Below are 16,763 nucleotides of genomic sequence, written 5' to 3'. Positions count from 1 at the left end.
AGCCAGACTAACCGTTCCAGGTTTCCCAGCATACTCCTGCTCCTGGCCAGGTGGGGTGATGCTGGTGTGGGAGTCCCATGCTCTGCCTGCAAATCAAAGCTTTGAGAGCCACGGATAGGCTGTGCCTGGTCAAAAAGGCCTAATCACCTTTTGCAAGTTTTCCCTCCATGTTAAGAGCTGCGAGTTCTTCAACAGTTACTGAATATAAAAAAAGCAAATCACGGCAGAAAACGGGTTTCAAGTATGTGTATCCAAACAAGCCAACACTGCCCAATCTGGTAGTAATTATCCACACATCACAGCCCACCTTTTAAACAAGCACACTCCTTTGGGAAACAAAATATGTACTCTTTTGGAGCTGTATTAAAGAAAGAAAAATTCACAAGAACCAATAATGAAAAGTTCACATTTGCACACCAAAATACAGGAATTGTTTGCTTTTTTAATTTCAAGCAGCTATATAACACTGATATCTATGTGATAAGCCACCTGCCAGTGTTGCCTAGTCTACCCCAGTAACAGACTGATCAGAAGCATTATAGATTGCTGCAACCAAAATCTGGAAAGCACTGGTATGTTGCACAGGAAGAGACACAACTCACTTCTAGGCCATGAAATACCCTAGGGAATCAGGCCGTGTTGTGGGAATTTTCCCACGACACAAATGGAGTAGCTGTACTGGAGTGTTCATCTCAGTGCTGGGATACAACATGGGATGCAACCCTGCCCAGGGAAGGTGGAGAAGGGCTCTGACAATGCCAGTACCAAGCCCTCCACAGTGTGCAGCCTGTAATCAGCCTTCTAGTTTTCATCAGCAATACACTTTGCAAGCAAGTCATTTCAAGACTTAAAGGAGTAGAAAATTAAGTGTTAAATATAAAAGCATGGTGATGCTTTTTTCAAAAAGCATTTTATTGTAACAGACTAAATAAAATTTGTTTGGAGTGCATAAAACAAATTAATCAATGCAAAGAATGGAAGCACTTAAATGTGTTTTACTATCATATACAGGGCCAAATTAATTTTATTCTTGGAAAGAAGAGTCTGGTTTTTGTAAGCCATTTACTGTCAAACCAAACCACAAGCACTTACTCCTAAAATTAAACTTAGAGAGAAATGCTGACCATTTAAAAAACATTGTAGTTTAAATAAATTAATACATTTGTAAGCACTTCTGTAACATGTATGTTTAGACCCTACTGGAGATGTGCTTAGGTTGTATGGAAAAAAGATCATAATTTAAATATTTTTTAATACTGGTACAGTCTCAGTTGTCAACTGAGTGTCTTTCTCATCCAAGGAGATATTCCTCTTGGGTACAAAGCATTACAAATTTATGTCTACTCCATCCTTGTGCTGCTCCACTCATAAAAAGATGATCATCATCATCATTGGCTGTAATGTAGAAATTGAGTCACATCTTTGCATAAATGCCAGTCACTCGTGTGTCATCAGCTACAGCCTGGAGGGCTGTATGAAGGGGCAACAAAAGGGCCATTCATATCTGCTTTGCAGTATGACATTTGACTTGATGATTTTGGTCCTTATACCACAGTATTTCTACCTGTCCCTGTTCCTTCTTTCCTAGCAAAATCCAATCCTCTAAGTAAATCTTCTCTTTAGATATTAGCAATTTTAGAAATCAATTTCTTTTAAACTCACCTACTCCATACCTCACTTAAAACCCCCTTGCAATGTCATTTCCTCTGCATCCTCAATGCAAAAGCAAGCCAAAGAAATGAGCCAAGGAAGCAGTACAACAAACAGGATCTACACTCTCTGCTCCATGCGTATTTTTGAAAGGAGCAGCAGATTATTACTGTGATAAAATGAAAATGTAATTAACCATCTCCAATCAAGAAATATACAGTGAAATGAATACTTCTAATTTATTCTTGGCCCTCATTTGTATTATGCATTGCATTCTTACCAAGTGAAATATGCCATCAGTTTTCACCTTGACATTACTTCAAGCAGAATTAAGACTCAGAATACAACACTTACACAATTAGCTGATAGAGATTCACCGTGATTTCTAATATTTTACTTCTTTTATATACTAGATATCTATGGAGAATCAGATGTTTTTGCCCCGATGTTTAGTGTATGAAGCACTAAAGCAGAGAACCAGCCAAACAGGATTCCTGTGAGTCACTATGTATTTAACACATTTACTTGCAGGCTCTTTATGCTTTTGCAAGCTTTACATAGGATCTTAGGCTCTCAGGGATCTTTGTTTTCCCATTTAAAAGTCATGTCTACCTTCATGCAATAGCCCTGCAAAGATAGGTCCAGATGTAATAATATGGGCTATTTTACTTCTCTATAAAAGCCTGTTTGCTACTTTACTGGGTTTCTGAATGCTAGTATTAGTTCTTACTTCTCACACAGAATGACTCCTTCCTTCCCTGAAGAAACTCCAATCTCATAAAAACTAAGTCTACCTCATCTAAGCAATTACTTATTTCTCAGTATTTTCTACAGCTTTCTATCTCAGTCCAACTCATCTGAATATGACACAGTCCCCACCAGATACTATGCAACTTTGACAAGTTACACCATCACAACTTAAGTTCTCACATCTATAAAACTGTTATTACCATTATAAAGTTATTCAAAATGTTGTAATAAGAGCCTGTGTTTGAGCATAATATTACACTATTTTCTTAATTTCATTTTTAAGACTATTTAGAATTTCACATGAAAAGGTAGTACAAATCAAGAGGGAAACAAGATTGAAACACGTTGCTTTCTTTCTTCCACTAACTGCTCCCTTAAATTCTGCAATAGATACCCCTGTTTTGCTACTGTCATGAATTCTGCAGCTTCTTAAAAAAACAGTAATTACAAGAAATGAGGTAGTCACGAAAATCAGATTCTTTGTGGAAAGCAACACTGGTTGTCTGAAACACCAAGTTTGTTTCAGTCAAAGGTATCTTTTTCCAAGACACCTTTTGCTAGGAGCAGCTATAGGACAGGACTCCCAACTCTCTTCAGCTGTAGCCCATTCTGAATATCCAGGTGTACCAAATAAATTGCTTAACTGACACATCTTATAAAAAATTATTTCCATCAGAGCCTAGTTTCATAGTAATTAATGGATTAAAATGTTATTCTAGATGTTAGAGCTCACAAATCTTCAATCTGTTGCCAAAACCATTCTTGTTCATTCACACCATGTTTTATAGAGACATTGAGAATCATATGAAACTTCCTTGCTTTCCAAATGCTACCTGTAAGACACAAGCTGCCAGAGCCTAGGTTTGCTCTATAGGGGGAAACTACTGTGTTATTACTCAAATACACTCTGTTACAAAACAGAAAATATTTGCATTCCTCAAATTCAGAATATTACATTCTAAGTGATTTTTCCTTTTTCTTTTTTTTTTCAAAGTAAAGAAGCACTAAAATTAATCTCAATTACATGTCCTTATTCTCTCTTGTAAAAAGTTATGTCCATATTTTGGGAAGCCAGATACACCTGGTATGAAAATTCTAATGAAAACTTGCCATGTTTGATGTTAGGTTCTAAAAAATCAAAACTAAGAATTTTACTCAAAGACAGCTGCTCTAAACAACAGGACTTACAGGTCAAAAGATATGACTGTTCCAAAACTCTTGGGGTTTAGTGATGCAATGTGTACTTCTGCTCCTTAACCCAGATATGCATTTCTCATTTGATAAATATAAACATTTTTTGCTGAACTTCCACAAAGGCCAGGACAAACATTTCTGATGCGTGTGTTCATGTATTCCAAAACGGGAAAAACCCCAGTTTTAAACTGCTAAGTTCCCAAGGAAGCTAGTATCTCAACTCTTACAGTCCTGCACATGTCAGGAAATGCCAGATACAACAGGTCATACACTAATGGTTAATTTCTATTTCCACCTAGAAATACTGAAGCCTGTTCAGCCACACAATTTCTAGCACATTCCTCATGTTGTTTCCTGTGTCACATCCACAATTAGTGTTAATCGCATATTACTGTCAGGGCTCTATAGCCTCTCAAATGGCCTTTTCCTCTACTAAGGAGACTTCTTAAAAATGGCACCACAACATGCCCAAGTAAAGTCTGAACTGTAAATAGCAGTCTTCCCATAACCATACCAAGAAAAGCACAACAGTGAAACTGAGTTTCTTTTCATCTCTATAGTACCCTGTTTCACAGATACAAATTTGAAGCCCATTTCTAGAGCAGAATCTGTAGAGAATTACTGAGATGCTTAATTAGATTCATTTATTAAACTAGAAGAATAAAAATGGGTATTCATAAAAATTAAACATTTTACCATCCAAAAATTTTTTAAACAGCTTGGGTAGTAGTTCTGAATGTGGCAGTTTATGCACTAAAATGAGAAAATGAAATACCTGTCAATTCACACTTTGAACAGTTACAAAGCCATTCTAACTACACATTACCCTTTTCTTTGGCAGCTACATCTGCCTCAGACAGACAAATTTAAAACTAGATTTAAAACCAAGCTAGTACCGTGCTGCTAAAATAATCACCCTCCACTCCCAAAGGTGTAAGAAAGAGTTTATACATAGCAGTGAGTTGGAGGGTTGACCAGCCCAACTGCAGGGCTCACACAGCCTTGGGGGCAGCCCAAGGCAGGGGAAGGGGCTGAACACCTCTCAGAAGGCAAGAAGTAGAGGCTCAGGAAGAAGCTGCCAGAGCCTCAGCCTCATCAGCTGGTGATGTACTGGGGGTTTTTTGCATCCCAAGGGAGCATCTGGCTCCTAGCCACAGCTGCAGACCTCTCAGGCACACATTCCCACCCCATCCCAGCACTGGCAGTTCTTCACTTCCACTCCTTCCCACAGTGAACCACTGTAGGGGGACATACCCAAAACTTTTTTGACATGGACAGACCTGTAACATAATAACAATTTTTTTTCCCCTGTCCTGACTAGATGCCTGAACTGGCTTCCCAAAGAAGCCCAAGCATACACAAGGGCTAGGGAACAGAGGGGAGGGCTGCAAGAGTGGCATCCCCTGCCTGACTTATCACAGACATGCCAGCCACATATTTAAAGCCTCTGTGAACATATCTCTTACTGAAGGGACAAGAAATAAATTCAAAATGAGTACTAGTGGAAGTTAAAAGACCAACTCAAATGCAGTAGTGCAAATTTCAGAGCTCAATGCAGTTGAAGGTTAATGGCAAACGGCTTTCCTTGGCACGCACTTCATGTTCTTATTTGTAAATGGCCAAATTCACCATTTCCTCTGTACTGCCACTTTTCGTTTCTTGTTTGAACTTAAAAAACAGGAAAGTAGTCATGAAGTAACAGGAATTACCAGGGGATCAGGGGAAGCACAGTACTCTAGAAAGACTCAACTTGCTTTTGTGATCAGTGTGCAGTTTAACGCGTGTTCCTATCACTGCCAGCACACACACAGCTGTGCAACAACGGAAAAACTCAGTGTTCTCATCAGCCACGCTGTTCATTGCCATCGAATACTCTGGATGCCAAGAGGCTTTCCATCTAGCATTAACCCAGTGCAACAATAGCTCCTGTGAGGTAGAAAACACGTTTTTAGCATTTTTAAACTCGGAAGAGTCTTGGTAAAGGTAGCTATGCATAGACGCTCTCCCCACACCCCCTAAGGAAACACTGACAGATCAAGTGGGAAGGTTTTATCAGAGGCAGCTGTTACTATTGACAGCTCCAAGGTAACTCTTGCAACAAACAGGTTTGAGCTCTGGGTTTTTTGGAGAGATTCCTGCTCAGCTAGAAACAGCAGTGCAGCATTGCTCAATCCCATTTAACCCTTTGACAGCAGCATCTCAACCTCACTCCAGATGGGCTAGCTGCATTTTTGACAGAAGTCATTGCCAGCAGGTCGTGATTTCTTTTGCAGCTATGTTCCACTTCAAATGAGCTCGTAAGAAACAACTTTTGTGCAGAAATACATTGGGAACTCTTGGGGAAAAAAAAGAAAAAAACAACACGACAGTAAAACCAAACAAATCCAACAGCCAAATCATATCCCAGTAACTTCAGCTTTGGAGGGAAAACAGGAGAGACCACAGCAGATTTTGCCAAAAGGCTTAGTCTGGGCTGCCCAGCCTTGAAGTGACCCAAGTGCTCACTCCAGTACTTTACTCCATTTGGCCAGGCAGGCTGTCCTTGACCCCATCTCACCCTCACACTGGCTCTGACCACACGTTAGGACAGTGCACGTCACCACCTGGCAAAGAAATGCTCTTTCGCTGGTTTAGCTGTCTGGTAGTGGCAGGCTGAATTGGCCTTCTTTAGGGACAGAACAGCACCAGGAGTCCAGAGCAGGCCTTCCCTCTGGTTCCAGCAAGGTATTTCTAAGGCTGCATCATGTCACTTCACACTTGCTCTAGTGGGAAGAATGGAAGCACAACTTTGTTCCTCACGTAATCAGCTAAGCATGATTTTTTCAATTTTTTTTTAAAACCAGAGAAGCTGAAGCTAGTTAACCTATGAGACCCCACCTCATGAGTTAAAGCCTAACTTGAAGTTTCTCCCCGAGTTTCTCCAGAGTTTGAAAACTACATCAAAGGGGTCCTCAAAGGATACTTCAGACAAATAATCCAGTGGCCAGCTACAACTGTTAGCTATACGAGACTCCACTCCTTACCCTAAAGGAAAAAATCCCAAACAAACAAACAAAACTGAAACTACTCTTCACAGTGTTCCCACATAACTAACAGATTCTAAGTATTCCTTATAGCTCCACGACAGCAGAGTCCTTCTCATGCCTAGGTATTTCCACAACAGTAAGGGAGTGAACCTTCAGCAAGTATTGTCTTATCCCAGGAGAGAGCAACCTCAAAATCAATAAATAAATCAGTAACTGGTATGAAATCAATAACTGGTATGAAAATACATCAATTTGTCGTATCTAGCTCAATTTCATGTGCTCGAACTTAACTGTCCAAGACTACTAATTTTATATAATTTGACAGAGATTTTTTTTTCTTTCCATCTGCAAAAGACTAACAAAGAGGAATAAGGAGCAAAATCACTTGTTTCTTCCATGCAGTTTTCTCTTCCCTTCATCTTCAACATCACTTTTTCCTTAATTAAACCCCCCCTTATTCTTAAAAAGATCCCCACATTAAGGCTAAAGCAACCTGTAAAGTAGCCTGGAAGAAGCAAATTAGTATGATGGGTTTCTTCTCACTAACATGACATTTATGAAGTATTTGTGAATTTTAAAATGTTACAATACAAAATATTTGAGAGAAGAAACTAGGCCAAGACATTTAATTTTAAGAGTTATCAAAAAAATCACTGTGCTTATTCTGCAGTAATTAGAAGATTGCACAGAAGTTTAGCAGTGAGAATTTCAGTTATAAATTTCACAATATCATGTTAGATGACAGGCATCCAAAAATCCTGTATCAAATTGCTTTGAAGATCTCAAACTAGTTCCTTAGGCAGGGAAAGGTGTTCCAACCAAGAGTTTAAGAAAACCCAATCAAACCAATCCCAGAAAACTGGCTAAGAGTCACTGCTCTTAGAGTTGAACCAGACTAGGAGATAAATGCAGTATTTTTAGATTAAATGAAAGTAAGCAGATATTATGCCATGAGAATGTTACATTTCTGCCAGCATACTAAGACAATTTAGTGCTTTTCTGTATACCAGGCTGTAAAATCACCATGTAGCAGAAGAGTTGAAATGAAATTGATACCAATCTTAAGACATTAGTTATAAATGCACGAGAAATGGCTATTAAAGCCTGCATCAGCTGTGCAGTATAAATTCATAAATGTTATAATTTCCTTGACTTCAGATTTTTCTGTTCTCAAAAGTTTTTAAAGCAGATGAACAGTTTCTAGTGTAGAATCAAACTGATTAGGTCATTACATATTTCAAACAGACTAGAAAAATTAACATTAAACCACATCAAATTAATTCCACTCTATAATTCCAGATGCATTTCTATAATTTTATTAATAATTTTAAGACACCATCAACAATGCAGGATTCAATAAATAAAATTGTAACAACTCAGACTTCATTCTGAGTAGCTCAAAAACATATCCATCTCTTAAATACTCTTCCATCCAATGCCAGGTAACAAAGCAAGGCCATGTAGATTATCTGTTGCAACTAGTCTTTCCTACAAGGGCAGAACTTGAAGAACATATTTGGAAAGCTACTCAACCCTGAAGGACTCTCTAACTACAAACATTTAAAAACTCTTCTAAAGAGCATGTGAAGCTGCAGAGGCCCTAAAGCCCAGTGTCATGGGTTTGATTTTTTTCTATCCAACTGATGCCAGAAGCATCACCTCCACAGGAAAACAGAAACCACTGGAATGGAAACACAAAATTTAGTATCAGTATATTAATATTTTCTGAAGCCCTTGCTGAGAAGAGTTCAAAAAATTAAAGCCAAAATTGATGAGCTGTGAGTTTTTACCTCAGACTGCAGGTGCTGGATGACAACTGTTAATGCTTCAAACTTCTGGTTACTGGACGTCAGGAATTTTTTCAGCTGCAGGATGATTCCACTTTGAGTCTCGCATTTTGTTTTGTATTGTGTCAACTCAGCTGCTTTTGTGCCAGGTGAACGTGCATCTGTGGAGGCTTGAGTCCGTATGCATGAGCTCTTGGGACTCCGCTGCTTGCCCTTGTCAACTAAGACAACAACAACAACTAATTAGTATGCATTTCATGCTGAAATCTCACCAAAATGTAAAGGACAGCTGCAAATGAAAGTAGTTATAAATTCCTACAAACACTTGCTGAAATACTAACTACAAGAAAGGGTTATTTCAGTAGCACTGCAGAGCAGCCACTATCAATCTGTTAATTCCTAACACCATAACCTTGGATACAGTGTTTTGCACTTCATCCTCACCTTCATGTATTCTGTGGCATACTTTCCAGCATACTCTTCACACTGTGCTTTGAACAAATACTTTTATAAAATGCAAGATCTGTTATCCTACCTATTCAGTAACTTATTTCTAACATAAGGGTTGTCCACTTTTGTATGCAACGTGGATTTTGCATTTCCTTCACTCTAAAGTATGGCTGAATACAAAACCCTTTTCTCTACATTTCCTTCGTTATTTTTCTTCCTTTAAAAATTTTAATTGTAAAAAGTCGCTTCTCTGCAGCTCAGGCCTGAGCTTTATTAACCAGAAGTCTTGCAGCATTTCTTAGTTCTAGCAATTTTCAGTCACAAGGATAAGACCTTAAAAGAGGTCTACAATGTAATATATTTCAATATATACTCACAGTCCTGAAACTACATTGTGGATTTCATATTCTTACTTATGTGGCAACTTCAATGCTTTCACAGTACACAATTATCTCATGTCAGAGGAAACCATATTACATAAAATAGCAGTTGACTTGTAAACACTGTATAGGTTACAGGTTTCTCTTCTGCCTTCAGACTGGAAAGGGAGTACAGTACTCCTGTGCAGATAGGGCCAGTCTTCCCCCCTTGATCACAAAGAGAATGAGCAAACACTTTTGCAATAAAAGGCTGATGCAACAGATAAATATCCCTTGGCAGTTTAATGAAGACATCTAAGGAGATTACTTTGTATAGTTTCAACTTAACAAGATTTCTTCATGATAGAGTGAAAAAACCTGAGAGGTGAGATCTGGAGAAAGAAAAATAGGAACATTAAGAAAAAACAGGCAACAAACTAACTAATAAGACTCAATCCTTTCTGAATCCCAAGCACCTGGTTTGATTTCCCTACACTTCTGCTCAGAGATGCAGACTGTTAAAGGGTGTATTTTCAATTAGAAACATACCATTGTGCAGTTTAATAGCAGAGCTGTATCAACCCAAATCAAAACACGAATTTGTATGACAAAAGGATCGAGCCTGGCTGCCAGTTCTAGTTATTTTTAACACCATTTAACTAACATGACCACTTCTTACTGTGCAGACATAACAATGTCTTTTGAGTAGACATTTTTACACAAATGCCAGTTCAGATCTGAGAGCAACCATGTAAAATTTTCAGCCATCTTATGGACAATACTGTGTGTAGGAAATTACTGGTTACCTTCTGAAGCTACTTCAAAAATCACAAGAGGTAATAAGAAGAGAGGGGAAAAAAAAGAGCAGGGACTAGAGAATAAACATGTACAGTCAATTCTTCCCTTCCATACTGGCTTACATACTCCTACTCTCTCATATATTCCACCTCCCTTCCTGAATGCTCCATTTATGACAAATAGAGAACTAGAACATTATTCTTGATTAAGAGTATTGGGTAAATTCACTGAGAGAGATGCTAATGTCATTATTTAATTAAATATTTGAAATTAGTTTTGTAACTATTTCCAGGACCCTGACAGAGCTGTGTTAAACCTGAACAAATGTTTGCAGACAATTTTTACTCTGGAAAAAAAATTACATTACACAGTTAGTTACCTAATGAAGAAATTTCATTTAAATGCAGTGATACAGCAGCTAACCACCAATTACAAAGGCTCCAAATATCCACTGCTTCCAGATTTCAGCCAGCCTTTATCACTTTGTCAGTTTCATACCACTACTTTTATCCTGCTGCCCAGACCACCAAGTATTTTCCAAGAAGCTCATTCAAGCATCCAACCAAGCCAGCCCTTGATACTATACTAAAAAAAGCTGAACAAAAAACATGCATGAAGTGAAACTCAATGACATTCCTGTTGGCAATTGTATCATAGACATGTGCTAGAAACAGCCACTTCGAATGCTGAAAAGCATGAACCCTCTGTAGCATGAACTGCCTCTACAGATTAACACCACTGACACTATGATGTTTATTTATGGCCTACGTACCTCTGGGCAATGACAGATCGTTTCCAGATTTGTATAGAAGGCATGCTGTGGTGTCAAAATAAAAGCCATGCTTTCATTAAGACAAAAGCATCATGAGTCTGATTACTGATACTACCACATCAATGACAGAGTCTAATTTAAAGACAGTATTGGTTAACAGCCCAAGTCCTTCTCACTTTGGCCTGTTTACCTGCCACCTCTATACCAGTCAGACTTGTAAAGAAGAACAATTTCCACCTTTAAATTAGGTTCTGGACTCCTCTCCAACAGGCTCAAAACCACTTTACCCAGTGTAGTTGAAAAGCTCAGTTTTGGAAGACAGAAAATCAGATTTTCAAGTACTGCATGTAGTACGGTAACTGGACAGAATCACCATCTAAAGTCCTATCCTTCTTCATACCAGTACAGAAAAAAAAAATAGCAGTGATTTTGCAAAGACTAAGCCTTTTGATCATTGAATCATACACAGAAGATTTGATCTGGATATTGGAAAAGGTCCACAAATCCTCTCACTCCCTCAACAGTCATTATACGGATGGCACAGCAGCCAACTCTAGTTCAATGAGGAGAGCATTAAACCCATTCCAAGCTTCTCCATGAAGCAAACTGTATCCCATACACTGCCTCTCTAGTTAATAGCTGTTCAGAAGCAAGAAATACACAACTGTCAGTACACAGGGTGTGTTCCATAAAGTTACATTTAGGTGCTGGGGTTCTGCCCAGTACTTGACATAGTATTTGGCTGGCTGGCTACCTCAGAGCTTGTGTTGTGCTGCTGGTTTCCTGAGCCTCCCTATCTTGTGCACTGTTGCTGTATTACCGGAAAAATCTATAAAACACTTTTTTGGTTTGCAGAACCAAATCAAAGCCTTCCTCTGCATATCATGTACTAGGAAGGTATGTGTAGTAGTATCTACACTAACTAGAAATCATTTTAAGCAAGAGATTAAATTTCTAAAAAAATTTACATTTCTTAAAAGCATTCAAAATAATTTCTTGACAAGCACAAGTAGAAACAACCTCACTTCTCTCCCCACACTTACAGTCTCAATTGTCTTACCCCCAAGCACCTTCTTTTCACATTCCTCATCCAAATTGTTAGCTTCCACAGGTCTTTCAAAACCCATGTGCGTCTGGTGTAAGCATTTTTCAAAGAAGAATCCTTGCTCAACATTTTCTCTCGTGGGAAGATGCAGGCTGGTAAAAACTTTCTCCCTCTCCTCCATTTTCTGGAAAGCCTTGTCTACACATGTTAAATTGGTGCTCACTTCTTTGATCAGTAAGACCAGATCAGCCTGAGTATTTAATCGAGCTTCCATTTCTTCTCTCACTCGCTGGATTTCCTCAAGCACAGCTCTTATATCCAAGTGACTGGACTTCACCTCTGCTTTGAGATCTTCTTTCACCTGTTGCTGGCTCCTCTGCAATGCTAACACCGTTCTGATTTCCTTCTGAGATGTTTCCACATCATGCTTTAGTGCCTTCTGCCCAGCCTGCATTGCCTCCTGGCTAGCTTTCACTTCTGCCAACAGAGCAGCGATGCACTCCATCCCGATCCCACAGGAGTCGCAGGACCTCTTCCAGTGTCACAGGTTCCAAGCAGTCAGGGACATTTGTGAGCCAGTATCAGATTTCCCCTGATAGCAAGCAAGCTAGCACATAGCCCTTGGTATGGTATCCTACCTCAATTTACAGCACCCTGCAGTGAAGGTACTAAGTAAAAGTCTTGTACAAGGTGAGCCAAAGGCACTACATAAAAGACTTCAACAAGCAGGGCTGTAGTCAGAGCTCCTTCTCAGGACTCAGCCAGAGCACTAATCAGTGTAATTGGCAGATTATGCCACACCTGAATTTTTTAAAATCTTTTGCTGACATCATTGTATGTGGGACGTCACCCCAAAAGCCACTCCCAAAAGTCATTTGATCTGTGCATCAATCAAAGTAGGCCTGGGCATCAGTAACCAGGTTTGTTGCAACGCAGCCAAACACTCTGCAAGAATGCAGTGGCCCTTCCTTTACGACACAAAGGCTCAAAGGAAGCCTGAATTGCCTGCAGGAGCTGAAAGCCAAACAGTTCAACAGTGCGTAGTTATTTTAATTGTATATTCAACAAGGTGATTATGCACCTGTCCTTCTGCTAATGTTTGCAGTGAGGGTTCAGGAGTACCTCTGTGGGCAGATTTGACATTGCACCACTCCCACTGTGTGCTCTCCTTATTCACACAGCAAGCAGTACTCTATTGGCAATCTCTGGAAGAACACAGTTCCTGAGGAAACCCTCTAATCCACAAACAATAGTTATCACAGCAATATGGGAAAACTGACTAATGAGATATTTTTGACAGGTTAAGGGAGCCAAGCCTTTTAGCTACCAGATCTGAGCGTTAACTTTTCTCTGTAAAAGATAAGGCTTCTTACTTTGAAGCACAGAACTCCTAATAGGCCTAGGCTCCATGTGAAAACAGGTAGATTAGTGACACCAGGCTGATAGCTGTTGTGTTACATAGCTGTTTAATTACCCAATCACTGGGTTCAGTTTGGAAAAAATGACCAATACCATGTAGATCTTCATCTACAGAAGGTGTCAGTGTCTGCTTTCAAAGAGGTGTGCAAATACTTGGCACAACACCCAGCAGAACAGGAGTCAGACCACACAAGCGGGAGCTCAGAAGAACTTATACACCACACCTTTAGCCCTGTCATGACTCCAGGATGCTTTCAGAGGCAGTGATGATCCCAGAGCAGAAACCTATGCTATTCCATCAAAAACTGTAATAACTACCATCAGCACTATTTTGGGCTGGGAAGCATCACTAGGAATGCCAATAGCCCATGCATGCACAAATCCAGGATTTCCAAATCACCACAGTGCTGCTGGCCAAAAAGCCAATCTGGGGAGTCCTGCCTTCAGTGAAAGTGTACTGCTGACTTGCCAGTTTTCCTCCTACACTAGTCCAGGCACACTAATGGGACCAGGAAGATATCAGAGATGCACCCTCCACACAGAGCATCTCATAGCTTGCAAGTACTCCCCGACTGTTTTTCTGTCACAGCCCCTGGTGAACACAAAGTCGATGGTGGAGTTTTTTTCCGAGTCTCTGTCTCACCTGCCAGAAGGCCAGACATGGACTTTCTGATGGGATTTCCCAGCACAGCTACAGGCCGCAGGTATAGTTTCTTCCCCTTTCAGCTCCTTGCCCCAGTCACAGCTGAATAGTTATCCCAAGAGCTCCTAAGCATTATTATTCACACAGACCCACTAAAGACTAGTACACAGGTTGCAGAAACCCAATCTGAAGTCTGAACCCAGGTAACACCTTTGACAAAAGTTTTAGGTAGGTGAAGAGAGCCAGGTAAGAGCAGTAGCAGTACTTCTGCATCCCTGGATAAACAGCTGCAGTGACTCAGGTGAGCAGAATAAGTCTTCATTCCACCCTTCACCATACTTTAGTAGTTTCTAAAAATCTCACTTGGTGAACCATTTTCAAAGACCTTGTCAGACAGCAAAATCCATCTGAAATTATTTCCAACTGGTTCCAACAGTTGTGATCCAGCTGGGAAACAGGTGAAAGGAAGGGTTTTCCCCGACTCATGGATGTAACCATCCAAGATCTAAATCTTCCTAAAAACTTTAGGCAGCAAACATGAATCCTGTGTTTATACTAAGATAAACAGCTCAAGTGCCATCCTACATGAGTTTCACTTTCTTATGATTTTAAAGGTATAGTTACGTAAAGCAGTGATTTCAGCTGAGTTAACAAAAAAACAAAACCAAAAAAACCAAAACAAAACACACTCCACAAAAAAAGGTTTTGGGGTAAAATAAAGTTTCCAACTGATACCCCTCAGTTCCTCTGTAGTGGAACAGGTTCCTCCAGACACTGACTCAGAGCACAATCCTAACTACAACATCAGTGAGTGCTTGAGAGAAGCCGTTCTCTATAAGCTACATTGAAAGCCTGTCTGACGAAGCTCAGGTGACTAAATTAGGTACTGCAATTGTCATTCCTGTCCAACATCACCAAATCCAAAAGCTACAGCCTCCTTTCTACAAGTGTGTGCACCTAATTGCCGGGTCACTGAAGAAAACCTATCTTTGGAAACTGGTCTCTTGCACTATATGAATACATTCATTCTATCCAGATTGCAGTCAGTGTGTTTGGTATCTTCCTCACTAACACTAAGATGGGCTGATTGATCATAAAGAATCTTTGGCAATTTATAAAGATCACCCACTTGACATAGATTTCAGGCATATTTCCTTTACTTTTCTCCACCCTGGAAGATTCTTTAAAACCTTACCTAAAATTAAATTCATAGGTTAATACTACGAAGAAAATTTTAAGTCCACAGAAGTTGCTGCTACTCTGAATTTTACAACCTGTCTCTCAACAGGAATACTTGACAGCTGATGACAGATGAAAAACATTTTATCAATGCACAGGTTTCCCAACCTAGAATTCATTGTCTCTGAATTACCCATTTCACCTGCTGTACATCAGCTTCTGCTCCAGCTAAGATGTCCCTATCCTTGATGCATCCCAAGTGTCTTAACATTTTCTCCTGTTTAGGAAAAAAACTCCTGATTTCATAGACTAACATGAATCAACCTTTGTTGAGGATTTCCTCCCGAACGTACATTAAGGACTGGGGCAGAACTAAAAAGGACTTCATTTATTTAAATAAAATCTGGTCTACTTTGTGTGGGATATGTTTGAGGTTTTTTGGAGGGCATTTTTTGTTTTTAAGGCATTTCTTTTGCATCACAGAAACACAGAAATCTTTGAGGCAATTGCCAACCAGCAAACACAAAACACCCCTATTTCTACAGCTCTAATATTGCCTTCCCCCAATCACAATGTGTAGAAGCTATTTGAGCAATGCAACAGGAAGACCATTTGATCACACGGCTGTCATTTTAAAGTTTGCCTTGTGACAAGCTATGGCCATCAGGAGAGGACAACTTAAGAACATCCGTGCAAATAAGGAAGCTGTTGGGTTTAATCTGTAGTAGTACATACAGTACCTTTGAGAGGATCTGGAAATTCAGCTAGCTGTAAATTACCACCCTAAATTCTTCCAAAACTCCTGCTCCAGGCTGTAACATAACCCAGGTCAGACAAAGACACAGGGAAAGCAGTCACAAAACTAAATTAATGGTGTCTGCAGAGGGCCTGGGAAGGCTGGACTTGGACAGAAGTCTTCGAACCCCCCCAGACCCTCCACAGCTTGGTCAACTGTAATTTTTGCCTGCATCCATCTTGGCAAGTGGTGAACACACACCTTCCTGCTGTGCCTCTCAGAGTCCAGGCTGGTAACTGTACAAACACAGACTCCCCTGAAGAAACGATGTTTTGCTTCTAAGCTCTGCCTCAGGCCTGTCTATATCAGCTGGTGCAGACAGTCCCAACTTGCTCTGTTCACACTTCAAGCATGCCAGTCATGAGCCAGTCAGTTTACAGCAAAGAGGCTTCATTTTTCAGAGAGGTACTTGAATAATCTGCTCAACTGAAATGCTTAAGATGCTGTACCTCAGAAGCTTCTTTAGCTTTGGTCTTGTCTCAAAGCAACTGGGTGAAGAGAAACAGCACTTCTCATCTTGCATCTCCCCCTGCATCAACATGATGTGAAGCCCAAGACGACAACTAAATGCTTCCTAAAGCAGTATGGCAGCTCTCCCTTTCCTCTACTCTTACTGTAACCTCTTGAGTTTCCTTTGTTAATGTCTGGCACTAGCTCATGTCCAGGAACACCAGCTTATTTCAGCTGCCATCAAATCCCTTTCACGTTGTTCTGAACAAACCAATCAACCACCAGAGAGGCTTTTAAAAATGATGCAAGAACTGAACAAAATTTAACTGCAGGCTGGTGAAACCTGACCTAGATGCTTAAATTGACTCAGCAGGAGTAAAACACACAGCAGAAATCTCTCTGCCTTTCTTTTTCTGCAGGGGTACAAAGGTTTTTCAGCACATAT

The 16,763-nt window shown here is 39.9% G+C and overlaps 1 protein-coding gene across 9 annotated transcripts in view; it reads right to left on the bottom strand.

Annotated features, from left to right (window-relative positions):
* MTUS1 (microtubule associated scaffold protein 1) overlaps nt 1-16,763 on the bottom strand; it is a 121,785-nt gene that overhangs the window by 24,403 nt on the left and 80,619 nt on the right. For all 9 annotated transcript variants that reach the window (XM_082282122.1, XM_082282124.1, XM_082282123.1 and 6 more), the window contains one exon: nt 8,411-8,628. In XM_082282122.1, the coding sequence (XP_082138248.1) occupies nt 8,411-8,628 (218 nt within the window). The remainder of the gene's footprint in view (nt 1-8,410; nt 8,629-16,763) is intronic.

This window comes from Coloeus monedula (assembly GCF_965178545.1).
Source record: "Coloeus monedula genome assembly, chromosome: 5".
NCBI classification, from domain to species: Eukaryota; Metazoa; Chordata; class Aves; order Passeriformes; family Corvidae; genus Coloeus; species Coloeus monedula.
Note: the sequence above shows the minus strand (reverse complement) of the source record. Positions and strands in the feature narration are given on the sequence as shown.